The 27922-nt window shown below is 48.4% G+C and overlaps 1 protein-coding gene across 2 annotated transcripts in view; it reads right to left on the bottom strand.

Moving 5' to 3' along the window:
• Positions 1 to 19020, bottom strand: part of rhpn2 (rhophilin, Rho GTPase binding protein 2) — a 31350-nt gene extending 12330 nt beyond the window's left edge. For both annotated transcript variants that reach the window (XM_083691527.1, XM_083691528.1), the window contains exons 1-7: positions 18827 to 19020; positions 14406 to 14521; positions 6698 to 6826; positions 2122 to 2197; positions 1378 to 1455; positions 1161 to 1285; positions 419 to 585 (exon numbers count right to left, since the gene is read on the bottom strand). In XM_083691527.1, the coding sequence (XP_083547653.1) occupies positions 419 to 585; positions 1161 to 1285; positions 1378 to 1455; positions 2122 to 2197; positions 6698 to 6826; positions 14406 to 14521; positions 18827 to 18892 (757 nt within the window). In that variant the 5' untranslated portion in view covers positions 18893 to 19020. The remainder of the gene's footprint in view (positions 1 to 418; positions 586 to 1160; positions 1286 to 1377; positions 1456 to 2121; positions 2198 to 6697; positions 6827 to 14405; positions 14522 to 18826) is intronic.
• Between the last annotated feature and the right edge of the window lie 8902 nt (positions 19021 to 27922).

Raw genomic sequence — 27922 nt, 5'->3', positions numbered from 1 at the left:
AGGCTGTGGATTACAGTTTAGACAGCTCTTCTCACGAGTAAGTAAGTCACCCGAGGAGTAGTGCTTCAGGCTGACAGTGACAGTCATGGGAGCTAGTATTGTTGTTGAATTCTCTCTCTCTCTGCCACTATCTCTCTCGCTTTCAGGTTTGGTTCAACAACAAGATCTTCAGTTCCCACCACACACACACGAACACACACACACACACACACACACACACTCTGTCAACACTATCAGTCTCTGATAGAGACCCTGAGAGAGAGAGGCGCAGTAAATCACATGACTCGCTGGGAGAACTCTCTCAACTGTCCACCAGCGCTCTCCCGCAATCCGTTTACTGCTGACCACATGACCTGACCAGGAACGCTCCCACAGCAGGGCCCTAGGCCGACAGCGGGTGTCATAGACCTCCTCTCACCTGCTGCTTTCTGGAAGGCTGTGATGGCGTCCTCCAGGCCCGTGCGCGTCTGGCGGTTGCAGCGCGTGCCGATCTGGGTGTACAGGGCTCCGATGTTGAACAGAATGCTGGCCTTCTCCAGGGAGATGTTCTGCTGGCACACGGGGACGCCTGTGAAGGAGTCATACCTGATGGAGACAAGACACAGAAAGCGATGATGACACCACCCGACACCATAACTGACCCTCTTGGAAAACCTATAAATCAGTAATCTTTTTTTTGCATTTCTGCTTTATTGGGATAGAGATAGTAGGGATTGACAGGAAGGATGGGTGAGAGAGAGAGAGAGAGAGGAGGGATGACATGCAGGACATGTCGATGGCAGGAATCGAACCAGGGACCCTGCTATGACACACTAATCTAACGTTAGTGTGCTACGCCACTGAACGGCCCTAAATCAGTAATCTAAGGGTTGATTTATTCCCCAACACAGAATAACCACAGGGACACAACAGGTTAGACCAGCAGCGGTGTGTATATCCTGCTCACTTTGATATAGCTGTGTGGTTGTTTAGCAAGACAACCAACTGCAGGTGTTACAACGTGAGGTGTGGCAGCATCTGGAATACCGTGTAGGTGCATTTGATAACTATGGGGAGGTGAAAGGGCTGGATGGACACCTGCTATTGTGCGATCACTCCACCCCCGAGGTGGAGCGTACCATGATTGACATGGGCATTTAAGACACTGAGGAGGAACGTACCAAGTGAAGAAGACGCCCATCTGGCGGGTGGGGGAGAAGAAGCGGCTCTCCATCAGAGGCATGTGGCTGAAGTATTTGGCCAGCAGCTCGATCCCTTCCTCGCTGCGACTGGGGGTGCGGCACGCCTGCAGAGAGACGGGTCGGAGACGGTTACGTAAAAAAACGCATGCGATAAATACCAGGTGAGGACACCAGGTGAGCAAGTCAGGGCAAGTACCTGTCGCAGGTCAATGAGGTCGGCGATCTCGTCCTCGTAGCTGGCTCCATCCTCGCTGTAGTGCTCAAGGATGAAGTCCTGCCAAAAAAAAACAACCAACCAATTAGGAGGAGAGTCGCAGAACGAACCCAAACTCAACCATAACAGCACCGCGGAGCGCCGTGTGAGAGACACACAGAGCATGGCTACAATAGCTCGCGAACGACCAGCTAGCCTACGCCATCATCAGCATAGCCAGGGACTTTGACATTTATCTCTCTCCACTCCCTCAACCTAGCCATTAACCAAGCGGAAGTCCTCCTCAGCTACGGAGGCGACGCCGCTGGTGCAATTGGCTTAGTGCCAGACAGGTGGAGACTGACACCTGGTCATTAGCCAGGTGGTAATGAAAGGCTTTGCGAAGTGGGCCGGACACAAACAACCATGTGTCATTATGTCTAGTGACACCTAGATACTGAAAACATCCCCATCTGGACCTCAGCGCATTCAAATCGGGACATGAAGGCCTTCACAAGCAGGTTCCTACTGACACAGCTATGTTGTCGTCTTTCCTGACTGATTAGACACCTGACCTACTTCTGAAATTATGAAACTGAATCTGTTCAGGGCCAAAACATCAAGGGTTTATCAACGTTTGCGTATGAACAGTGAACAAATAGGAGAACAGAGAGAGTTTTCAAAGGCGCTGGTATGAAGTGGGCTGTGAAAAAAAATTGTCAAGTGAAATGGTGGCCTGTACTGTACCTTGAAAGCGATGGAGAAATCCACCTCTTTGGTCTCCTTCAGGCCCAGGGGAATGAGAGAGATGCTGGAGGTCTCTCTGTAAACACACAAGAGAAAACAGAGATACTGTGTGAGGTGAAGTATGGCTATTTTTGAAGAGGGGGCGTTAGAGAACCAACATCAAACGATGTAAGATCACATCAGAGGGAACTCCCTTTGACGACAAGGCTTGCCTTTTCACGCAGGCACGTCACGAACAACACCACCACCACCCAAAGCAAACAAGCTGGACTCCGTATCTGCATCCACCTTGATCAAACCAACACGACCAGCAAACTTTGTTTATTCACTTGTGAAGGTTTACGTAAATGCACACATGAAAAACAAACAGACTTTGGTTTTATTTCTTTAACAATGAAACGCGTTTGGAGCTGTGCCTTAAATGGGTACATTCACAAACTAATCTGTGAACAACGAGCAAGCCGTCAACCCGCCAGTCCTCACACCAGAACAGCGCCAGTACAAAACATCAAAACAGCAAAACACTTCTACAGCCTGCTCTGGGCTACAGTAACTGGATCATCAGTAACTCCAGAAACAGCTCACGCCACATTAGCGGTGCCTGGCTCTGCTCTGTATAGACTGGTGTGTGGGTGTGTGTGTGTGTGTATATGTGTGTTGGAGGGGCTTGTTGATAGGAAGGGGTACCTGGTTTACATCCATCAGCAGTGAGAGGAAATATCACCTGACAGAAATACGGTCCTTAGATAAGGGGGTTTACAGAGAACTATAGCTGTCAAGCCACCATGGTTTAAGGATGAAATAGGGTGTGGTGTAAATAGACCACAAAGCTTTTTTTTTTATTTTTATTTTTTTTTTTTTTAAATGTTATCATCAAGTTGTTGGGTCCTGTTTTTCAGCCAAAACCCATTCAGTTTAAAAGACTACTTCATTCTCTTGGCATGAGCACATAGACGTAGACATCCGCTGAATTCCCTGAGGGGTTTTCACTGCATACCACTGTGCTGTTGTTCTTTACCTGGTGATTCACTAGGCTCCCGTTTAGTTTCTGTAATTCAACGAGAAACTAACACAATTCACAGCAGAGGAAGCTCTCGCCTGAGCCTGGTGGAGCTTGAAGGCATCTGAAGGTTAGCCTATCTCCAGGAATGCTGAAAGCCTCCTCCTCCGCCTCCTCCGCCTACTCCCCAGCTCAACTCCCCCTCACTGAGGAGGCAGTAGTGTGGGAGACACAGAACAGAGGGGGCCTCACAGAGTCCGACCAACCGACAACCTGGACCGGGGCTTATACAGGGGAGAGTTATGGCGGACAATCCTCTCCTTTCATTAAAAGTAATAGTCTGGTTCAAGTAAGCATAAGTCTGTTTCATCAGCTCCAGCCAGAGAGGCAATAAACAGCAGGGGGGATTTGAGTTCGAGCTAATGGGAGGTCAGTCTGAGACTCGCCCGTTCATAACTCCGGTTGGAACGGGGGGGGGGGAAGGGGGGGGGGGGGAGGTAAGAAAGTCATCGCTCTCGATTGTGTCTTCTCCGGGCCCTGGGTGGAATCTCTGCCAACTGTTCGCTGAGTGCACTTTAGCTAAGGACGCTAGTAAACTGACCTGTACGCCGAGGACGCTCTCCACGTGTGTTCTTATGCTAAGACGGAGAGGCGCCCTCACCTCCCTCTGCGTACCTGAGGTAAATCAAGACCTCTCAAGTTGTCTCCTTGAGGCGGTAACACATGACTATGATTGATCATAAGCTGGTTACTTTGAAGACAAGGTCAGAGCTCTGCAGTCGTAAACGTACTGTACAGTAAAAAGCTACCTCCTCTCTGTCACACATTACCTCACGACCAAACCGGCTCGAACCGGTCTGAGAGTGAGAACTCTGAAGGGAAAGGGACGCGACGCGGCGACCAAACGGGAGGGGGGTGGGGGTGGGGGGGGGGAAGCAGAGAAATGAGAGGAGATCCTTTGTTCAGTGTCTCTCTCCCGTCCACAACATGGTGAGGTAATGTTACAGGTAGGAGAATGAGGCTATGCTTCCATTGTGGTGCGTGAGGAGAGAACATGCATTGTGCAACACCGCGTGAACACACCGTTCTGCCCCGACACCTGCACACTGCACCCGGATGACGAGGGAGAGAGCCAGGGCCCATCTCTGGGCCTTTGGCATTCCCATCCGGTTGGACACACAATGGAGGACAGGTGACTGCAGCTTCTGTGTACGGAGCCATAATGGCGCTCCTGTTAGCATTGTCTCAGGGCAGAGACGGGGGCAGGTGTCTGGGTCTCTGTGGGATCCGAGGGGCTGAAATGGAGACTAATGGGAGTGACATTGATGCACGGCAATAAAGGCTGATCCCAGGCCTGTGGTATGTCTGATCTCAAGGTCCTGTACGACTCACACCACGGGGGGGGGGGGGGGGGGGGTGAGGAGTTGTGGTTTCGTGAAGGTCTGGGTGGCGTTGGGTCTGGGTGACGTTGGGTGCTCTTAGTGCAAGGTCATAGGTCATAAAAGGAGGCAGAGCCCTACTTTGCAACCCCAACAATTCAACCCAGACATCTCAGAGCACTTGTTTTTTTTTTAACAGTTCTAATTTACAGTTAATAATAACAGCTATTCTGAACCACAGTGAAAAAGCAGTGGAACGCAACAACAACAGGCCATTTCACAAATGCTAAACACAAGGAGCTCAACAACCTCAAGGAAGTTGGCATCTGTTTTTATATAGAACATTAGAGAACCCGGTTTCCCACTCAGTCACGCACAAACAACACTAAGAAGGAGTTAGGTACCCAACAAACACTCAAACCGCCAAGTAACCTCATTATGGTGAATTAATTGGCCTTCTGAGAAGCAGTCTGAGAAGTGACTCAAGGAGGGAAGAAAGAAGAGCTGGCACTCTCAAATTAACAACAGGAGGAGAGAGAGAGAGAGAAGAAAGAGAGAGAAGAAAGAGAGAGAGAAGAGAGAGAGAAGAGAGAGAGAAGAGAGAGAGAGAGAGAGAAGAGAGAGAGAAGAAAGAGAGAGAGAGCGAGAGAGAAGAGAGAGAGACAGAGAGAGAAGAGAGAGCGAGAGAGAAGAGAGAGAGAGAGAAGAGAGAGAACGAGAGAAAGAGAGAGAGAGCGCATGCCAGTGCCAGCACACACCACACCAGACCAGGCCTCTTACCGGAAGGCTGGGGGGGGGGGAGAAGAACGTGCCTCGGCCCGTCTCCAGAGAATGACCCTCAGAGACAGAACCAGGCGCTTCTGGCTCCCACCTGACCCCCCAAACAGGCCGCTCTGTTGGGGTTGTCCTGGGGAGCATGGCGTCCTCCAGCAGATTGTGTGTGGATGCATACAGATAGCTAGTTAACAGGCAGACCCTGAGGGTGGTCTGCTCCCCTCTTAAAGGACCACCTGAGAGAAGCAGCTGAAGTATACCCTGACTCATCCTGTTGGTGTTTGTGTGTGTGTGTGTGTGTGTGTTGGAGGGGCTTGTTGATGGATGTAGACCAGGTACCCATTCCAATCAGCAGTGAGGAGGAAATATCACCTGACAGAAACACGGTCCTCAGATAAGGGGGTTTACAGAGAGCTATAACTGTCAAGCCACCATGGTTTACGGATAAAATGGGGTGTGGTGGAAATAAACCACAAAGCCTCTGTTAACACAATGCAAAAAAAAAAAAAAAGTGTGCAGTGTCCCCCATCACCGCACCTGTGACCTGCCTCCACAGAAGACTTGTGCAGAGATTGACAGATAGATATAGATAGATAAGATACTTCACAGAGGGGAAATTACAGAATAAGGGCTGACTTCCTCCATTACTCGTGTGAGGGGGTGGTTTATCTTAGCGGACAGATCTCAGAGTGCACTGGTTCCTGGTCCACGCTTCTCCAGTGTGTCCAACTGTGTCAACCAGTCAGTCCGGTTCCCAGCCAACATGCCTCTCTCTCTCTCTCTCCCTCCCTCCTTCTCTCCCTCCCTCTCTCCCTCCCTCTCTCTCTCCCTCCCTCTCCCTCTCCCTCTCCCTCTCTCCCCTTTTGCTGCCACTCTCTCATCAAGTCTTTGTTTCTGTGTGGAGCGTCCTAGAGTTGCTGTGGTGCAAGTCATTCTAATCACAGCATGTCAAAAGACTTCTGCCTCTCTGGCATTCCACAGTGGTGTGTGTGTGTGTGTGTTTATGGGCTCTGGCTATGTTTTCTTTAAAGCCAAGCAAAGTTTACTGTAGTTCCACAGTGGTGTGCGTGCGTGCGTGCATGCTCGAGTGCGCGTGTGTGTGTGTGTGTGTGTGCCTGTGTATGGGCTCTGGCTGTGTTGTCCTTCAGGCCAAGTCAAGTTTACTGCATACTAAAGTAGAGGCAACCAGCAACACCGTAGCACCCAATAAAACTGTCTACAAAGACTCTTACCATTCTCACAAACGGGAAGTTCTCTATGACAGTCTGAAGTGAAGTATACAGTAGATTATAATATATGCTTCCAAGACAAAAGATATCGAATGATACAAAATGGGAAATATGTGTTCGGTTTCATGAAATGACTGACACTGAAGATACATCTACAAGCGTGTGTGTGTGTGTGTGTGTGTGTGTACACTCACTGGGAATTCTGGTAGACTTCCACAGAGCTGTTGAGGCCTTCCAGTTGTTCCATGAGCAGTTGGAGGTTGGAGTTGACGTAGCTCAGCTCCAGGCCCACCATCTCCCGCACTTTGTTGTTGGAGGTCGCCCTGGAGACCAGAACAGAACAAGAGCAGGGAGGGAGGGAGGGAGGGAGAGGAAGAGAGAGAGAGAGAGAGAGAGATGTGTGAGTATTTGCAATACAAACTTTGACAGATAGGTCTGAGCTGTCACAGCAATCCCGCCCCGCCCCCGGTCTCCCCCTCGTCTCCCCCCCCCCTCCACCACCCCTCCGTCTCCCTGACAGCTGATAGTGAAAACTAAATGGCCCTCCCCCAGCATATGTAAACCACAGACCCACGCCTCCGTGTCCTGCTGTGGTCCTGATTTACCACCGACCACCCTGGCTTTAAAAGGTGCAATCTGTAATTCTAACGACAACAAAACGGGCTCCCTGACACTGAGGTAGTCACACAGACCACCTATGCTAGACACCATTAACCTGAACTCCTTGAATCCTAATGCACAGACATTCTGATCATTTCACAAATGGATGTAAGATTCCATGGGTACCCTCGAAACATGCTAAGACAGTGAGGTTTCACCACCAAATAGCTCATATTGGAGATGGCACAGGCCCTGTGAGATCTAGTGCTTTGTCAGAAGCCCCATAGTGTTGCAGAGGGCCCATAAAGGTTGGAAGCTCTGTAGATCAAAGCCCAACAGAGGTGCTAAAATAGGATGTATTGTCAGGGTGACTGTTTCCATGTCTGTGTTGCGTCAGAGAGGCAGTATCTGGGTGTATCCTGTGGGGGCTCTGTGTGTGTGTGTGTGTGTGTGTGTGTGTGTGTGTGTGTGTGTGTGTGTGTGTGAGGGTGCAAGTGATAAGGCTTCTATTGTGAGGTCTGCTTTTGAAGTAGACCAGCTATTCACTGCAAAACAACGATAAGGATGCTCCTAATCTAGCCTTATCCATGCTACGCTACATTGTTAATAAAAGTATACAAAGCCCCATGATGTGCGTACAGGCCACCATACCAAGGAAACCAAAAAAAAAAAAAAAAGAATAGCCTACTGGCATTACAACTGCCTATGGCCCCTGGTGTGAGCATTGATTACTTTGTCTTATGATGACTGATGGCTAGATGATTCACTTACTTAAACAAAGGTATTGTTCGCTTTGGATAAAGGCATCTGCTAAATGCCATAAATGTAACATGTCTGAGCATGTTCTGCATCTCCAAACACAGGAGAAAGTGCTTACAGACCCAATAGAACAAAGGTTTCCACAGGTGGTTCTCAGACAGACAGAGACGGAGACAGAGACCGACTCTGCTGTGGTCCATCCCCGGCTCCACTCTTGGGCGTCTGACCTCTGAGATGACCCCAAAACTCCTCAGTGCTTAACCCCTGGTATCTGTTTACACTTTGGGCTCACACTATCTCTCTCTCTCTCTCTCTCTCTCACTCACACACACACACACACACACACCTGCCCTAACCTGTCTGTCCAGGGTTCTGCCTGCAGGCGTCAATCTTCCTGACAGACAGATGCATCACTGACATCGCATGAGACAGAAGTGTCAAGACTGTCAAGACTCTGAAGGGAAGCTCTTCAATGAGGTGTGAGAGCAACTGTCAGGGCTAAGACAGAGCCCTGGTACGATGACGAGAGATCCAGGATGATTTACGATGAGGGTTAGGTCACTGCTTCACAGGAAGTGGACTGATCTCATCTGAGATCTTAGCACCCTGCAGAGGAAAAAGAGGTTTGGCAGGCTAGGAAATGCTCTTGAAGACGATGGGAATAAAATTAATTATTCATGGTAACACTTTATATTATGTTGCCCCTATACCTGTTTACTAACTAATGTTATAACATTGTATTAACATGTTGTTACATAGCTGCCGGATGTAGGGGCAACTTAACGTAAAGTGTGACCAGATTTGTATAAATCTAATGGGTTTTTTTCTGGAAACCTTACAAGGAAGGTTCTTTTTGAGTAAAGAAAAGAAGAAACTCAGAGAAGAGTTAACTACTTTTCGACCGCAGCTCCATCTTGTCTCAGATAAGGACTGATAATGGCTGCCACTGGGCTGAGATTGCAGTCTGAACTCATTTGTCATTAGGAATCTGCACAAACGGCCTGGCACAAAATGGACGCCAGCAACACACTCTGCTACTGTGAATGGTTTGAGCCTTGGCAGCTGACACAGTTAACCCCACTCAGCGAACATGAACTGGTTTTTAACCTTGTTGTGTTCGGTTCAGTATCTGTGTCTGTATCTGTCTGTATCTGGCATTGATAGTTCGGTAAAGTGCATCTTTACTGGTGGAGAGATAAAGGGGTTTAAGACCAGGTGAAAGTATCAAGGTAACAGACTATCACCTTGCTGGGTGATTTACACCTCCGGGTCAATATTTGCCAATACACAAATGGGTTCGTAATGGTGACGGCCATCTTGAGAAGGCCCCAGGGGAAACAGGCTGGGCAGGGTTGACCACAGGCACAGCAGACAAGGATGATGTCAACTGTCCTCTGGTGCTTAAACGCTGCAGCCTCCCTCTCTGTCCACTCAGCTAACCAAAGAGACTGATGTGTACATACTGCATAGACTCACTGCTTTCTCTCTGGGGCGGCAATGCAGATGTCGCCTCCTCTTGATGGATCCCTAGGCGGGCATAAAGGAGTGGGTCGGACAGGAAGACCGATGTCCTCAAGGACCAGTGATCTGAGCGCAGGGGCATGACCCAGGAGGCTGAGGAGTGCCTTCGTCTGAGGGGCCCCATTGTGTCCGATCCTGGGTTTGGGCAATTAGTCATTGGGGAAGAACGCCGGGACTGGTCACAGAGCTGCTTAGGGTCAGTAAATCATCCTGGATGTCTCTCCGTTTCCCTTCAGTAGCCTACAACAAAACACCACCTCTCACTCCCACTTTCCCTCTCCCTCCCCCCCCCCCATCTTTCTCTCTCCCTCATCTTCTCTCTCTTAGATGAGAAGAAGTAAGTGTGTGGGCTAAACCACTTTCAGTTCTGAGGGGTGGTAGGTCGCGAGCAAAGCGACGTCCGTGGGAAGCGTACAGGCGAGAGTTAGCGGGCTGGCCGTGGTTTGTTGTCTGGCGCGGTTCTCGACAGAGACGGGCCTATGGGGACAGGCTGCATCCGGCTCAGGGTATATCATTAATAACTAATCATACCAACTGGGGAAACTGTGATAATCCCTAACGTGCGGTCTGGCTAGCTTTAACCTTCACCAACATAATGTTCTGAACCGGCTAAGTTGTCTGTTTTTGGGGATAAACGTCGTGGCGTTTTGGAGAGATGTCTTTCACAAAAAGGATGTGGAAACTATGAAACCTGAGGCGACGGCAGATATAATCAGAGGTCCTGACGCCAGGCGGTCACTATGGCAACAAAGGCCAGCAGATTATTAGCAGGGAGTGAGTGAAACTGCTGAGAGAGACCTGGGGCTGAGGAATGTACAACCGCTGGCTGAGCACCTGACTGACTACAGAGAGGGGAAAGAGAGAGAGAGAGAGAGAGGGGAAAGAGAGAGAGAGAGAGGGGAAAGAGAGAGAGAGAGAGAGAGAGAGAGAGAGAGAGGGGAAAGAGAGAGAGAGAGAGAGAGAGAAAGAACGAAAGAAAGAGACAGAGAGGGAGGTAGAGAAATGTGTTGCACGGTTGGTCAACTAGGTCACCTTTGTAGTTCACCTGGCTTTCCGCTCTGCCTCCACAGGTATGCTAACATTCTAACACTGCAGGTGGACGCCCAGGCAGACAGGTGAGGCACAGCCTTCCACTCTGTACCCTGGGGTGTTACACTAACACACTCCTGTTCTCACATTGGCCTCCTGTGTCTTTTATCCTATGGTCCAAATAACCAACTCAAAGCAAAGCCCATGGTACCCACATATGGGTTCTACCTTGTGTTGCAGCTGTGCTGGCGCGCACACACACACACACACACACACACACACACACACACACACACACACACGTGTACCAGGCTGTGGAGGTGAAATACTGCGAGGAATGCAGAGGTCTTTGATGGCTGACAGCTGCTCCCGTGGAGGCTTAGACAGTCCTAATCAAAAGCAGAAAGAGGCTCAAACCTTTCCACGGTGTGCTCTCAAGCAGAGACGGGACGCCTCATTCCTCACTTACCCCACACAGAGGTAAACATACAGAGAGAGAGAGAGAGAGAGGTCTGACTCGGGAGAGAAGTGACAGTGGAATGGTTATACACAGAGTAAATACGGGACTCTATGTAGATAATTTTGTCATTCACTTTATCAGTGTCCAGTTTAACCATGCTGACATAAAACCCCATGAAAGATGCACCGATCTATTTGACTGTTAAAACAGTCAAAAACTGTAAACGAAAAGTAGGTTGAAGAAATTGGGCCAAGTTCAACCCACACCACAACCCATCAAAGCTGGTAACCAATAGCCACACTCCCAGACCTCTAGCCTTAATCCCTGCTCCTCAGGGCTGCAACATGTGTGTGTGTGTGTGTGGCAGTAACAAGTCTGACCTATGACCTTGACCTGTGTGTGTCTCGCTGTGTGTGAAAATCAATAATACGTTTGACCTTTGACCTGTGTGAGTGAGTGAGTGTGTGTGTGTGTGTGTGTGTGTGTGTGTGTCTCCCTGTGTGTGGCAATCACTAACAACTTTGACCTCCTACCCCACCAACCCCCATCCCTCTGGGGAAGGGGGGCAGTGAGGACACAGACTTATGGATCCACATGTTTTGGGAGCTATACACCTGGCGCACAAAAGGCCCTCCCCTCCCCCGCCCCCGTGCCCGCCCCCCACCCCCCCCCCCCTGTGCCCCCAAAAAGAGCAGCCGTGACTACCACAAGCTCAGCCGGTTCTGCTAGTCAGGTTCTGGCTGTCATTTGCATATGACACCACTGCAGCTGCTGGCATGTAAAGAGCCAGTGTGGTGAGGAAGCTTCACTGATTTGAATATAGTGGGTAAAACAACCGCCCAAGTTAGTCCTTTCACCGAGAGGGTAACTTCCCGCTCCGATTGACCCATCATTTGACTGGGTTTCAGAACGTGGGGGAAATCCTAATCCACACGAATTAGTCTGTAACAACAGAGAGCTGCATTCAGGATTACAAAAGCTCCAGGAGGGGGCCCATTGTATGTAATTAGAGTCGTCTACTTTGATGCCGGAGCAAAAAAGACCCAAAACACTTTAAATGAAGACTTGGCTTGTGAATGAAGCCTTGGAGACTGTAAACTGAGTTTGTGATGAAAGGGTCTCAATGCTACAAAGTCTTCCAGTGTCCCCTTGTTCTTTTACCTTGGGGGTGCGGCTCTCTGAAGGGGGTTTCAAACAGCTGCATCGACTGTACTCTGTGTGAGCGCTGCCTTGGGGCTCAGCCACCCAGCCTGGGCCAGATGCTGTAGCAAGCCAACCCTTTCCATACCCCCTACCCCACACTCCAGCTCACTGTAGGCAAGCCAACCTTCTCCACACTCCTAAACCCAGGCTCCAGCTGTGGCCATAATGACCTGCATGTATGCAGCCTTACTGCCTGTTCACATGGGACCCTCCCAGATCCTTCCTGCCTAAGCCAAACCAGAGGACCACAATGAGGGAGAGGGGAGGTGGTGGGGGGGGGGGGGGCTGGAGGGGACCAGAGGAAGAGTGAGAGCTGGAGGGAGAGGGGGGAGATGGGCAACAGGCCCTGTTAAACCACAGCCCAGTTCCACCAGCTCAGTCAGAGTCTCCACAGCCCAGTTCCACCAGCTCAGTCAGTGTCTCCACAGCCCAGTTCCTCCACAGGCCAGTGAGAGCCTCCACAGCCCAGTTAGAGCCTCCACAGCCCAGTTAGAGAGGCTCCACAGCCCAGTTCCACCAGCCCAGTGAGAGCCTCCACAGCCCAGTCAGAGCCTCCACAGCCCAGTTCCACCAGCCCAGTCAGAGAGCCTCCCACAGCCCAGTGACGTCGACAACAACGCCCGGTCGCAGGGAGCCTGCGGCCGTCGCCACGGCAACGCACAACACACGGAACAGCAGAGCAACGGGGCGGCTGATAAGCCGTGTGTCATAACGGTCTGTGTTTATTGGCCCCCTGGCAGGAGAGCAGAGATGGACGGACGTGCCCCGGGGGAAAAACACGAATCGACTCCGTCACCCTCCTCGCCACAAATGCAAAAAAACATTTATTGGCGTCCTCAATTGCCGGAAATGCCTGCCTGCCTGAAACCACACACACACACACACACACACACACACACACACACACACACACAGGCCAGGCCAGCGAAGGTGGGTTTAGACAGGATGGTTAGAGAGAGGGGGATTTCCAACACTCACCAGCGAGTAATACGGCTTAGAATGAAGCAATGTATTTGGCCATGCACTCTAAACGGGTTGTGAATGTGATAGTGTTGATACTGGAACGTAGCCTCGGGTCCAGGAGCCAGAGAGCAGAGGCCTGGGGTTTTGCCTGAGCGTGGGAGTACACTTCCTTAACATCGCTGAGCCCATTAAGAGGATGTGATATGATATTAGGCGCAGGGTACCCACACCCAGAGGATGTTTCCTAGTTGAATCATTTGCAATTCAAAGTGTACTGTACAGTCCATTCCCTGGGGTCTTGTTATCTAGACAACTACTGGTTCTTGTTGTGTGGCTAACTCATCTACAACGCACGCTTTGTTTTGTTTCATCACTAGCATTCTGATATGTACGGCAGAATCAAAAGGGTGACGGCTTTCTGAGCCCAATCTCAAGATAACATCCCATTGAAAACGCCACAGACTTTCGCAACTATTTTTCCGTGGAACAAAGGCCCAGCCAACTGTTAAGAATCTGTCTGCTGCTACAGCAACACCTCAGCGGCTCAGATCAACTCCGCATTGTTCCGCTCCGGGCGGAATGCTACTCTATGAGGTTCCGTCATCAGGGGGAGATTATCTGGTTGTTTTGGTCACAAGGAGCTTCGCTGTGAATCACACTCGAGTCTCCGGCGACGAGGAGCGAAGAGAAACCTGTCAACATCAGCAACAAGGCTGTCGGAGCCTCCAGTGCCACAGGGCCAAACACGACACCACACGACCAGCGGGTTTCTTCACACGTGTCCTTTCAGCATGAACAGGCTGAGGATGAGGACAGCGACTTACCGTCCCGACCCACACTTACGTACATGGACATGCGTGTGGGTGGCCGAAGGACGGGTGTGTGTGTCTGTGTGTCTGTGTGTGTCTGTGTGTGTGTGTGTGTGCGTGTGTGTGTGTGTCTCTGTGTGTGTCTGTGTGTGGGTCTGTGTGTGTGTGTCTCTCTGTGTGTGTGTGTTGTCTGTGTGTGTCTGTGTATGTCTGTGTGTGTCTGTGTGTGTGTGTGTGTCTGTATGTGTGTGTGTGTGTGTGTGTGTGTGTGTCTTCTACTTGATTCTATATTAGCACAAACAGTGAAATGGCAACAGGTGTCTATTTACAGCGGTACACCTATTGTTATTATGAAAGCAATTACGTGACATTTGACAGTTGGTACGTGCTTGACAGTCACTTCACAATTATCTAATCACCCCTGTAAACAAAGCCTCACAGGGAGAGGGAGGGAGGTCTAATGGTGTAGGAGTAGGACTCACCGTTTCATGTGGGGTGTGTGTATGTGTGTGTGTGTGTGTGTTACTACAAAAGGCCCCTATGTATAAGTAGACGTACCTATGCAGGTTCTCTGCCCCGGCCCTCATCCTCATCTGCTTGATGATCTGTTGGTTGAGGCTGGCCCTCTGGTTCTGCAGCTTGCTGCGGCCCGTCTGGGCGAAGGGGTTGCATCCCTGCGAAGGAAACATATCGAGACACACATTACAAACAGTGCTGAGGCACCAAATAGAACTAGAATGCATTGTCCATCGCAGACTCGCACTGGGTCAGCAGATACAGCAGATCACAAGGTTTTGGCTCCTCATCACTTCCTAAAAGCTGACCGGCGGTGATTCTGAGATTGTTTTGGTGCACTAAGAACAAGATGTATACTGAGTCGTTAGGGACAAGGCAAACAGTCCAATAAGCACTTTCCCTCCCTCCCTCCCTCCGCCGTCCCCTCCCTCCCTCCCTCCCTCCCTCCCTCCGGACTGTTCTCCACTGCACCGCCTGTTCTTATGGTATCAGAGAAACAAGGCGCCATTCCTCGCTGTGTCAACAAACACAGAGAGACCAGAGATACAGACGGAAGCCTTACATTCATCTCTCTGGGACTGACTCACCGAGGGCGTTCACGGACAGTATGTCACTCACACGTAGATAAAGCAGGACATGATAAAAAGACAGCTTAACAACACAGGATAGTTTGTGATGATCATCAATATGACTCATATACTGTACATGTACACCATGAACCTTAACATCTCTCATATGGGTGTGTGTCAGTATTCTAAATTATGAGGTAATGTTCAGGTGTGACAGATACAAAGTGCACTGTTGTCAGTTTCGCAAAAAAATAGATCGGTCCAATCTCGCCTTGATTACGGTGAATCATTTCCCTAATTAACGATGAACTTACTTACACAAAAAGGTGAACTGACAACAACATCCACCCACTATAATTCCATTCGCCAAGTTACAGCTCCTGCTGTTCCTAAGCAAACAATTAAGTTTAATGATTTAATAATAGATCACCAGGCTACACCGCTACGACATCATTAGTCATGTAATTAAGAGACAGTAAACAACAAAGAGAAGAGGTCCTTGGGCCTTGGCAGGGCGAGAGGAGAGCTGTTGTTGGAGCATAGCGACGTGATGAATGGGCGCTCACCGCATACCTTCAGAAGGCGTGGGGTGTCAATCTGCCAATTACAGCAGAGGGAGGTGCGGGGAGGGGGGGGGGGGGCGGGGGGGGAGTGGCGGCTCGAACATTCATCATACTAATGCCATCAATAAAAATAAAAAAACGTACGCACAAGTACGTCATAATCTTAGATGACATGGCGTCTCCTTGTATCAATGTCAATATTCAGCTGCTATCAAAATGCCATAACACTGACTGTACCTGCATAAGGGAAGTACGAGGACAGGCTGCTGTGTTGATACAGCCATGCTGTCTGTTGACAGTGGTCACTCTGTGTCCCATTGACCACAGGGAAGTGGTTGTATCCTGACTGGGACAGACAAAGCGTCCAGTGTCTGACTGGGGCTGCTCGCATCCACAGCCATTAGTCACATTCTTCCCCATCAAAACTTAAAGCGAGGTAACCAGAGTCCCCCTCAACCAACCATGTGACGGACCTTCAGCCTACTGTAACTCTACCCCCCTTCTGAGGAGCACTGTCAGGCACTGTGGGGCAGGTGGTATGCCACTCTCCCTCGCTCAAGAAAAGTGCCGATAATTCCCAAAGAGACGACCTCTACGGACCCCTCAATCTGTCCCCAACTGTGCGGCACAGGGACAGCAGGACAACAACAACAACAACCATCACCCTTCTCTGGCCCATTCCAAAGCCGTCATTGGCAGAGTGCAGAGCTCCCAGAACAGGGCACAAAGACACTCGATCCCATCCAATCACCATCAGCAACAGTAGTCAGGAAACTGTGTCAGCGGGGCCCAAATAAAGTCACGGTGGCCCAGTTTGTTTGCCGGTCTTTTGACCGACCGCCGAAAGACGGCCTCCATTTTCTATTTCGGGAGCGTGTGTGTCTGGTGTAGCGTAGCGTGTTCATAAAGAACATACATGGCTGTGGAATGGAGTAGTGACTCATAGGAGATGCCTCGTTTCGGTACATTATATAACTGGCAATTATGGGATGGCAGAGGGCCAGAGACTGGTCACCCTACTTCACCAACCCTGGTGCAGATTTTAAACTGGAGCACAATGGAAACCAAGCTTAAACCTCACTCAGAGATTAAACTGTTCCTATCCACACTGAATTTGAAGAGAAGTAGGCTAAGCATTTGTTATCCTGGGATGTTTCAATTTTCTCTTTGCAATATAAACCTGACAGGGGGTCATTTTACTGTATTTCCGACATGGCCCAGACAGCAGAGTCTGCTCCAGTCTCACTGGGCCAAGGCACATGTTGTCAATTTGTCTCTGTGGCTTGGGACTGGGAGAAGCCTTGGGGCAGATGCTACGTCAATGGTCTCTCTGGCTACACTCTGACTGGTTGAAAAGCAGGAGAAACATGCCGATTCTGCCTTTTTCCCCCCTCTCGTCCCGTGGCTGGCCTGAGCGGACTGGATTGAAACCAGTTGAGGGGAGCAGCAGTGGAGACTTGGGAACGCAGCCTGAAACCACGGCATCCCGCTGGATTATCTGTCCACCATGAGCACGTCTCGTTTGTGAGAGCAGCCTAGTAAATCACTGAGCTCATTTTCACCCACCGAAAAAAAGGGAGAGAAGAAATATATCAAAAGCCCCAATTGGCTCGACCCACTGAAGCTGAAACTTCCACAGACGGCCAATGCTGTGTCCAAATCACAAATCTCTTTTAAACACGACAGGACCAGAAGAGCCCTTACAGCGTGGCTCCCTCACTGTGCTGCGGTTTAGCAGAGATATGCGAACCCTTTTCAAACCACTTACAGTTTGTTATTTCTCCAAGGGTGCGACCAGGACGTAATTTTACAATACTCAGAAAGCAATAGAGAAGAGAGAGGGAAGAGAGAGAGAGATACAATTCGAGAAATTGGTGGAGTGAGAGGGAGAGGTACCGCGGGGAGAGATTAAGAAAGAATGAGAGAGAGAGAAAAAGAAAGAAAGAGAAGGGTGAAGAAGAGACAGACAAAACATCTCTCCTCATCAGACCCCAGAGTCCCGTTGGCTTTTTATAGAGACAGGAAGAGCAGGACAAAGCTGTAAAGCCAGAAACAGTCTAGAGGAAGATCAGGGGGTTTGATCGCAACAAAGGCCCTTTTCACTGCACCATCCAAACATGGTTGACTACGAAAACACAACGGTGGCAGGGCCCACACAAATATGTGACTGTGCAGGTTCTGCCCTCCGAGAATGGCGACGCACAGTATAAACACACACACACACACACACACACACGGTCATTACGCAATGACCTCTGGAGTTTCTTTCCCGTAGAGAAATGCTGTACGTCTTTACATAATAATACTGTTATTAGCCTCTATTACAGGATATAACCTAAAAAGTTGGTCTATTAATCATACAAGCATCCTCCCTTCCGAGGTAAACACTTCAGACAGATACACTTCCTCTGATCTATGACCAAATCCCCCTGGGCAACCTAGTCAAATAACTCACATCAACTCTTTCATATGCTGGGGAGTAATCTGAAAGGAATGTTGAGTTTTTTTTGTGTGTTTTTTTTTTTTGGGGGGGGGGGGGGGGGGGGCACCAATGCCTCTGTGGAATTCATAATCCATAACTCTATCTGTCATCTACCCAGCCCTGCTCTCCCTCCCTTTCTCCCCCACCCCAGGCAGTTTCAACCACGGTATTTATGGAGAAGGTTATCAAGGAGCTAGTTTGACACACCTGCATTCCTCACATACCTGGTAGTGTACAGTTCTGACTGGATGAGACGTGACCATTCGGTTGTCACTAACACCAGAAACTGACCGGACACTCTAAAGTCTATTTTTAGGCTTTAATGGTTTCACTACAAGTGGCACAGCGGGGACAGGATGGTCCGGTTAGAACACTTAAAATAGATGATTTCACTGACCTGTCAATCAACAATGATGACTGAATGCAAGGAAGCTGATTAAATCTTAATTATACACTTAAATGGTTCAAACCATGGTTTAGGGGTTGTCTCAAGGTGTTAACTGTGATCATCACAAACAAATAACAATCACAAAAGTGATCATCAATGTTGATCATCCACACATAAAAATTACATGATAGTCTGTGAACTTAAGAAGACATTTCAGACCAGTCCGTCAGTTGTCTTCTCATATCTGTCATGTTCTAAATAAAATATAAATAAATCATTGATCACAGACTTGAGGAATCAAGAATCAATAAATAAAAACATATTGAAAAAAGGATATATAGCCCACTAAATACATATTTACACAAAGGCAAAACGCCTCCACACGACAGCCACGAAAAGACGTGATCAGTCCATCATGATCAACAGCTGATGATTTTATTCATAAAACCTTCATCACTCACCTTTTTGAAATAGCCATTCTCACTAACTCGGTCCTTGATTCCGTTTTGTAAAATAGTGTCCGTCATCCTGAAGTTTCAAGCGCAGCCAAAAAGCTTTGAAGAAATTTCAGATTGAGGAAATCTTGCGAAGCTCCTGCCGTTCAACAGGTGCGCTTTTTCCCAGCAGTTTCAGCCAGTCGCTGTCTGTCGGTCTCTCTATTCGTTCTGCGGTGCGTTTACACTGAACTATCGCTTTTTCCCCGGAGCAAGGAGTAACTCCGCCCAGAGAACATGACGGTTTCGGTGCAGTGCGTTGATGGCGGAGGTAGGTGGGGCTCGAACTTGTTCTTTCTTCATCTCAGCATCTCAGAGGGCGCTCAGTGAAAACATGAGCAAGAGCGATCTCTATGGTGAAATATGGAAAGATCAAGGATGATTTCCTTGACTAGAAAAAAACCTGTTTCTTAAGCAACTGCCAATTTGCCTATTCATGAACATAGCTATCTTCAGTTAAATTCTTAATTTCATAAATGTATAAAGCTTCGGTTTTTACTTGTTGGCTGGTCTTGCACACTTTGTTAGGTTATTTGGGACAGTTAATAAGTCACCACAATGAAGTAACTGATTTGTCAAAGTGGATGAGGTCAAAGTCCTGCATGTAAATCGCCTATTTGTAGACCATTCTCTCAAGGTTTGTTAAGAGATGTGTGGGCTTGGGCAGGGTGTGATGAAATCAGAGGTCTCTGGGTGAAATCCTGACTCAATCAAAATATGGATCAATCAAACAAAACATATTTTAAAATACAGGTAGACCTAGACTATTGTTCAGCTGTAGGCATACGCCTTCAAAAAGAGAGAATTCGACTGGACACATCTGCATACCATAAAAAGAGGAATTTATAGAGATCTGTTATGGTACTAGTGTTAGGTACTGTACAATTGACCCTGCATTCAATAAAATCCGCACACGTATATTATATTAATAGATCTATTAATAGCACCTTCCTGTGGTGATCTTATCCAGAGACACACCCACAGGTGCAAACAGACGCACACAGAGGCGTGTGCTCACGCATCCTCACCTCGTTTGTCTGAAATGTTGACAAAAGCAACCTGATTCTGTCTGGCCTGTCTGATAAGCACACGGAGCACCGCTGGCCCTTCAACATGGCCTTGTCCTCACAGCCACTCACACACAGGGAACACCGACAGCCCACCGACACAGTGACAGTCTGCGTGACAGACCCTTCTTAGGCGCTTTGTTGGCTTTCTATTGCTGAACAAGGTCTCGTTTCGCGACAGACGCCTCTCTCTCCACTCATGGTCACAGCAGGGGCAGCAAATGAAAAGAAGCGAGAGGACGGAAAATGAAGAAATTATTTGCAGACCCTGAGTGCAGTATTGTCCCTAAATTGTAGGTTTGCTGGCTGGCAAGGTAATGTGTCTCTCTGGTTGCCTGGAAACGGGGGGGGGGCGGGGAGATAAATCCTTAAGGTTGCTGTCGTGATTGTGATGATTGCCTTTGAGGATTTCAGCTGGATGAGGTGTATTCATCATCCCTCAATAGAGTTGGAGGGTCTTCTTCTATAGAGGGACCTTGAAAACATTTTAGAAATGATGAAGGCCAATAGTCAGGGTTTGAAAACAGAGACATTTATTTTCTGTAGGGCACCAACGTCAATTTGAAACTAAAATGTAATAAACCGGTCTAAAATGGAATAAAATAGCATTTGTGTTTATTTAAATAGTTGTACACAGTGTATGGAATAGAGAGCACAATATCTGGGATTTGACGTATTCACTTCTCAACATTGCTCAACAACCTCAGAACTGGGCTAAATCGCCTTCTCCTAAACCAACCAAACAAATTAGCTTTTTATAACATTTACAGCATTTTAACGTCTACTTTCGCCAGAGCCCTGCAGACAGGAGAGTGGGCAACACACGCACCTCCCTGTCTCGGTCCTGCGCTGCTCTAATAATAGGATCGGACCGGCTATTTCGGGCTTTGTTTGGCCACCTGAAACCATTATGATTCCCTGTTTTCGGGGGAAGTGGTTATTAATGTCACAAGGGGTTTATGACTGTTCGGTGACCCCTGGGGACCGGCCTGGGTTAAGAATAGGGAACAACGACACGTTAATACCTTGAGAAACAGCGTCCCCTTTGCCAGATGGCTTAGACATGTACTGGAGTGTACTGCCAGGTCTGTGGTCATAACAGCCCTCTAAAACCAGGTCAAGCCTCTCAGGCACCGGGTCTAGGCTGGTCCGCTAGCCGACAGACCTACAGACCTGTGGGTGGGTTATGCACCATAACTGCCCCAGTCAGTGGGTTATAACATATACTTATAGGCTTAGTTGAATACATTTATACAATATTTCCAGCAAGACAAAACCAGCAGCAGTACTGACACTATCGCCTACCTGTTTGTGTGTGTGTGTGTGTGTGTGTGTGTGTGTGTGTGTGTGTGTGTGTGTGTGTGTGTGTGTGTGTGTGTGTGTGTGTGTGTGTGTGTGTGTGTGTTTGTGTGCGCACGTGCGTGTGTGTGGACATCCTTTTCATCCGGCATGAGTCACGTTTCTTTGTTATGGTTGGCTCTGAGCTGACAGAGCCTTGAAGCGGGCCATGGTAACCAAGAGAAACAAACTGTCATCCACCTCGCCTTTGTTTGCTGTGAATGGCGTCAGTCAGTCGAGGCCATTATTCCCTCCTTGACTTTCACTCACATCGCTCCTCTTCCTACTGAGGGCAAGGAACACACAACAGGCATGGCTTCACTCTGCCATCAGCAAATATGGTTGGATGAACAGTGAATGTGAAGCAGGGAAGACTCTTCGAAACACTTATTGGGGTCACACTTTATTTGGATAGTCCCTTATATATATATGCCATTTAGCTGACGCTTTTATCCAAAGCGACTTACATTACAGTGAGTGCATACATTTTTCAGTATATATGGTCCCAGTGGAACCATATATACTGAAAATACGTAGATGATCTCCAGAAAATACAGAAATACAGAAAATATATAGATGATCTACAGCTGCTCAAACTATCAGCTGCAACTCTGTTGATATGTAACTAGAGTTATGGTTTAGGGTTAGGGCTATGGTTAAGGCTAGGGTTAGGATTAGTGGATAGTTAGTTGAAATGTTGTTGACAGTTAGTTGAACATCTACTGAACTAACAGCGATCTATTTGGGAATATGTAAATAAAGTATTACCCTTATTGGAAAATGTTCTGTATGATGTTGTTGTTGTTGTGGACATATTGCAATCAAGGGAGAAATTTCTCCCCTCCAGCCCCCCCACCCCCCCAACCCCTGCCTGATTGAACCCTGATTACAATTATAGGGATTACAACAAGTGGGAAATGCCCACTTCTACATGTAGTTATAGAATGGATTTAGGGTTTGCGCCAATGTATTGTCAATGTGGAGAGGAAATAAATTGTATTTGAAATGAACATTTTGAATTATTGAATGACATTTTTGATATGAGATAATGAGCATTGAATTCAAATTCATCCCTCAACAGTTCAACTCCATTGCATGTACTGTATGTATCGTGTGGCCCTAACGTCCTGAAAATACGCTAGTCAACCACAAGATGGCGCTCGATGTTAGTGTTTCAGAGTTCTTGCTGCTTTCGTCAACGTCTATTTCAACAAAAGTGCATCACAATTCATTCAAAATAACTCTTTAAAGTAACCGGTCATGCAGATCCAGTCCCATTGTCTTCCCTTAGGTTTACTACATCCTTCATTTTCACAATTTATGGGGAAAGGTCACTTTTTTTTTATTACACTAAAAATAGTATCCATGCATTCTTCAACTGCAACACATCACATCTGTGTGAAAATGCTTCAGTCAAATGTTGCCGTCTGAATGTACCTTCTCAGTTGCAAGCATATTTTACAGTCATTAAAAAGCCTTTTGACAAGTGTACCGTAGGAGGCCAGCATGTCAAAACAACACGTGTTACTGAACACATCAGATGGCACACATTCAGTACAGTTAGAATACTGGAAAACAGAATGGACTCTGCATTCCTCTGACCCCGAGGAAGATGTTCTTAGAACCTTTCAAAAAGCTCAACGACATGAGAAACTCTAACCGACACCAACCGCTGTTCTCTGTGACAGACGTTGGTAAGAAAGGAAAACCCAGGCTGTAGGTTTAAAGAGAGCTGCCGTTCACAGGAACTCTGTGTGCTGCTCGCTGCTGCTAGTTGTTTCCGTTCCATTTCTCTTTTTCTCATTTTCTTTTCTTTTTTTTTTTCAGAGGGAGGCACAAAGCTGATTGTAACAGTCTCCCGTTTCCTCCTCTTTTCACAGAGCCGAGAGAGACTGGGTGAGAAATGGCCCCGATGGGTCGACCTCAGCTCAAGAGGAAGTATATAAGCCTCATTGCCCCTCCACTGTTCAGTTGCTATGCAGCCATAGCCTTCACCCAAAGAACTTTAGCTTTTCTGTTAACAAATTATTTTTTGTGCAGGGGCATGGCAATCCATTACGGCAAGAGAAGGGGTCCGAACGAAAAACACTTGAAGACCCTTTTTTCCCCCTAAGGGTTGGAGGGGGTGTGGATCATGGATGGAGCGAGACTTAGAAGACATGGGTTATGGTGAGTAGCCTAATGGAAGGAAGGGAGGGGGTGAGCTGGAGGGAGGGAGGGAGGGAGGGTGGGAGAGAGGGAGGGAGGGAGAGAGAGAGAGAGAGAGGGGGGGGGGGGTTGTTAGTGCTACTCTGGGGGTAACACTCAGCTTCTCCTCATTCATGTTGCCTTGTCAGGGCTTAGACAGTCAGTGTGGATCCTCCTCTCCATCCCTCCCTCTTTGACACTCAGCCTCGATTGGTGAACCCTGTCTTGGCAGCTTGTGAGGGTCATTCTTCTTCTGGCTATTTCCAAGGACTGCCTTTTGTACCAGTCAGCACCAGGCTCTTCCAGCAGCCCCCACACCCCCCACACCCCTCATACCCCCCACACCCCCCACCCCTCATACCCCCCACACCCCCCACACCCCTCATACCCCCCACACCCCTCATACCCCTCATACCCCCCACACCCCTCATACCCCCCACACCCCTCATACCTCCCACACCCCCCACACCCCTCATACCCCCCACACCCCTCATACCCCCCACACCCCTCATACCCCTCACCCCTCATACCCCCGACACCCCTCATACCCCCCACACCCCCCATACCCCCCACACCCCTCATACCCCCCACACCCCTCATACCCCCCACACCCCCCATATCCTGGCCGTGACGTTGCGTTAGGGCTGGATCCTCATTCATTGACAACTCATTTTGGTATTTGAGATTGGATGAACCCCAGACCTTCACTATTATGTCATGGTATGATGTTTAAGCCTGTGTGGTATGATTATTCTTTTTTTAAACGTACTGTATACTGCAGCATCCAACCACACTTTTGTCTTGTATGTGCAGTACCAGTCAAACGTTTGGACACACCTTGTCAAGAGTGTGCAAAGCTGTCATCAAAGCAAAAGGTGGCTACTTTGAAGAATCTAAAATATAAAACATATTCTGGTTTGTTTAACACTTTTTTGTTTACTACATAATTCCATATGTGTTCCTTCATAGTTTTGATGTCTTCAATATTAATCTACAATGTAGAAAATAATAAAAAATTAAGAAAAACCATTGAATGAGAAGGTGTGTCCAAACTTTTGACTGGTACTGTAAATGTAAACAATGTAAATGTAAATATAAAAAATGCCTTGTAAATGATGACATATTCTGAGTACCTTCAAATCATTCCTATCCCAATACATTTAGTTCTGCCTTCTACAGTACCAGTCATAAAGAAATATATGAGTGGTCCTTCCTGGAACTTCAGATAAATCAAACAAAACACTCCATCAAAGTGAATTGAAATACATCATGCTCATATCACAGTACCATTGATTTGTAAATGCTTCTTCCTGGAACCTCAGATGAATGTGAGGAAAAAACAGCATTTGATTTCCAACGAACATGACAAACTAGAGAATTTGAATACAACCCACTCATATTCACAACACTCATTGATATGGAAGATGATACATCTGTGGACCCTGACATGAATGAGCTTGAGGACGTCATACCCAGTTCTCACAATGTGTCCCTGGAGAGGCTTGGAAAAACCTTTTACTGTAATACACACTCCCACTTACAGTGAACACTTTCTTGGACATATGAATAATGCAGCTGAATCCACGGGCATCCCTCACTGTGGAGAGAGGGCGGTTACCCAGAAACCCCGCTCTGCTCGGTCAGGATGGGAGGGGGAGGCTGTCAGAGGGGAGACCCAGGGAAAGGAGACCACGTGCACGCTCTCCTCCTCCTCCTCCTCCTCCTCCTCCTCCTCCTCCTCTTCCTCCTCCTCCTGCCTGGGAGGACTCCTGTGATATATTTACTTTACTGCCGTGCTCCTCCCCTCCAGCCATCACACACTGTTGCCACTGTTTCAGCCTTCCTGTCCCCTGACAAAGCCTCTCCTCTCTTTGTTGGACCCCGTTGAGGGGGGGGCTCGCTCCAAGTCCGGGGGCCTGTTTAATTGTGCATTCGGCAACGTTAGCCAGCTTGACGACTTGACTCCCAAACTGCGGTACCTACTCCAGCTCCATCAGAGGGGGAAGTGTGTGTGTGTGTGTGTGTGTGTGTGTGTGTGTGTGTGTGTGTGTGTGTGTGTGTATGTGTGTGTATGTAAGGGGATGGACACATGTTCCCTTCCCATGGAGGCCCCCAGCTCCTCTCTTTCTCTCTTTTCTCTCTCTCAGATCCCTCTGTCAGACATCTTAAGCCACGTCAGTTTCAACCCTGGGATCAACCCCATTTTGTGGAGCATGTGGCCCATTTCGGTTAAAAGCATTTCACTGAAACAATCTGTGGGAGCACCGCCATGCCCTCATATCTGTCAGGTCTTTCCAGTGGAATGGGAGGGGTGATACTGTGTGTGTGTATGTGTGTGTGTCTGTGTGCATGTGTGCGTGCGTGCGTGTGTGCGTGCGTGCGTGTGTGGTGTGTGCGTGTGCAGGCAGGCGGGCAGGCGTGCGTGCGTGTGTGCGTGCGTGCACCGACAGGCCTGTATTTCATTCCCAAACACACACCAGAGCGGCGAGGCTCAGCTGCACAGGAGGACTGAGGAGAGGGGGTGTCATGTTACCCACCTAATCCCCTCAAGGTCTCTCGTTAGCCTTCTCTAAGTCAGGTGACGAGGCCCAGGGGACCCCCGGGGCCACAGCAAGGTGTGGTGTCATAGATTACCTTTGTTTCTCTACAGAAAATGGAAGAGGAGAAGAGGGGCTTGACTTGAGGGAAAGCGGATCCGAGACATGGAGAGGAGGAAGAGAGCTTGTTTTCAACCAGTGGTGGAACGGTGGAATGTTGTTTAAATGATGGAGGGTGGGGCAGTGATGTTTGTGGAGAAGTTTACCGACAACCGGTTTTAGGATTATGGTATTCCTGTGGTGGAGATCTAATATTAGCCTAAAAGCAAAAGTCAGGGTTCATTAAGAGCTTATCATTTAATATCGGTCCACAGTTCCGAGGCCACCTGAAAACTTTAACGTTCAACAATGCCAAAACACTCTCTTCAACCTCATCTGACAACCAAAGGAACAATGTCCTAGTCTCCCTCACACAACTCAGAAACACTGTTTCAACAGCCACTCCCCCCCCCCCCCCTCTCCCCCCCCCCCCCCCCCCCCCCCCCCTCTCTCTCTGGGCAGCCTGAAGAGTAAACAGAAGCGAGGCGACATCAAGCAGGGCTGATCCTAATTTGGCGCTGCCTACTCCCCCTCTAGACCTTCGTAATGGGGGCTGCAGGGCCATTGAAATGACCCCGCCGCTCACCGCCATAATTACCTTTTCATATCAACACAAACAGATGAGGAGAGAATGAGGACGCGGTGAGAGAGGGAGAGAGAGAGAGAGAGAGAGAGAGAGAGAGAGAGAGAGAGAGAAAGGGAGAGAGAGAGAGAGAGAGAGAGAGAGAGGGAGAGAGAGAGAAAGGGAGAGAGAGAGAGGGAGAGGGAGAGAGAGAGAGAGAGAGACAGAGAGAGAGAGAGAGGGAGAGGGAGAGGGAGAGAGGGAGAGAGAGAGAGAGAGAGAGAGACAGAGGACCCTGAGAGCAACCAGAGAGATCTAAGTCATGTAAACGCATGGAACAGAATGTGGAACACAAACATTGTGACATTTAAGTGCAGCTGCGGGATCTAATGATAGCTTGCCAACGCGTGAGGGGGAGATAGGAGGGTCGGGGCAGAAACACGCCGGGGGGGCGGCCATTAATCACGCTGGGAAACGTCCTCACCGATCAGATATGTGTAGATGTTAGATCAGTGGCCGTCACCCTCACCTCACACAACCACCCACGGTTCTTAGAAAGAGTTCCACCAACAACCAGAAAAGGGTTCTTCGGTTCATGTGAGAATCCTTTGAAGAGCCATTCTGAGTTATACACGTTAGAAGCCTTTTATTCTGAAAGTGCACAGTCTTTAACATTAGTATACAACTTACTTTAGGATAATGCTCTCCAGCAAGGATAACTGATGGCTTATACGGTTCAGAGAGAGTGCATACCATATATAGTTAAGTTCTTTTTTGAATGTTTTTTTTCCCCAGGTTTTTGATGTAGAGGTGCTTGTGGTAATTGCCAACCGTTGACATAATAGGGTGCAGGAGGAAGTTACAGATGGAGTCACTACATAACAAAACCACCACCACTCAGAAATATGGCAAATATTTATTTCCGCAAATCAACAATTGGCATATAACCTAAGCCTACACTATTGCAAATGCTTACAGTATGCAGGCTATAACTTACTATGACACAATTATTGATGATTTGAAATGAATTATCATCGGGAGAACTAGAGATTGGAAATACCGTCATACACGTGACCACATTGTCGCACCTGCCACAGGTGGGCAAATATTCTAACTGAACAAATTTTTTCATCATTTGCGCGAGGAGGACTATATTTACAGTAAAGAATGAAGCGCGGAGTCCCGCGCATGCGTGCAATGTCCAACGAGCATCAATGTAGTATATGAGCGCAAGCGAGGGATCTGAGGCAGTTTTTTCTATAGCCTCAGAAAT

Source organism: Argentina silus (assembly GCF_951799395.1).
Source record: "Argentina silus genome assembly, chromosome: 19".
Taxonomy (NCBI): domain Eukaryota; kingdom Metazoa; phylum Chordata; class Actinopteri; order Argentiniformes; family Argentinidae; genus Argentina; species Argentina silus.
Note: the sequence above shows the minus strand (reverse complement) of the source record. Positions and strands in the feature narration are given on the sequence as shown.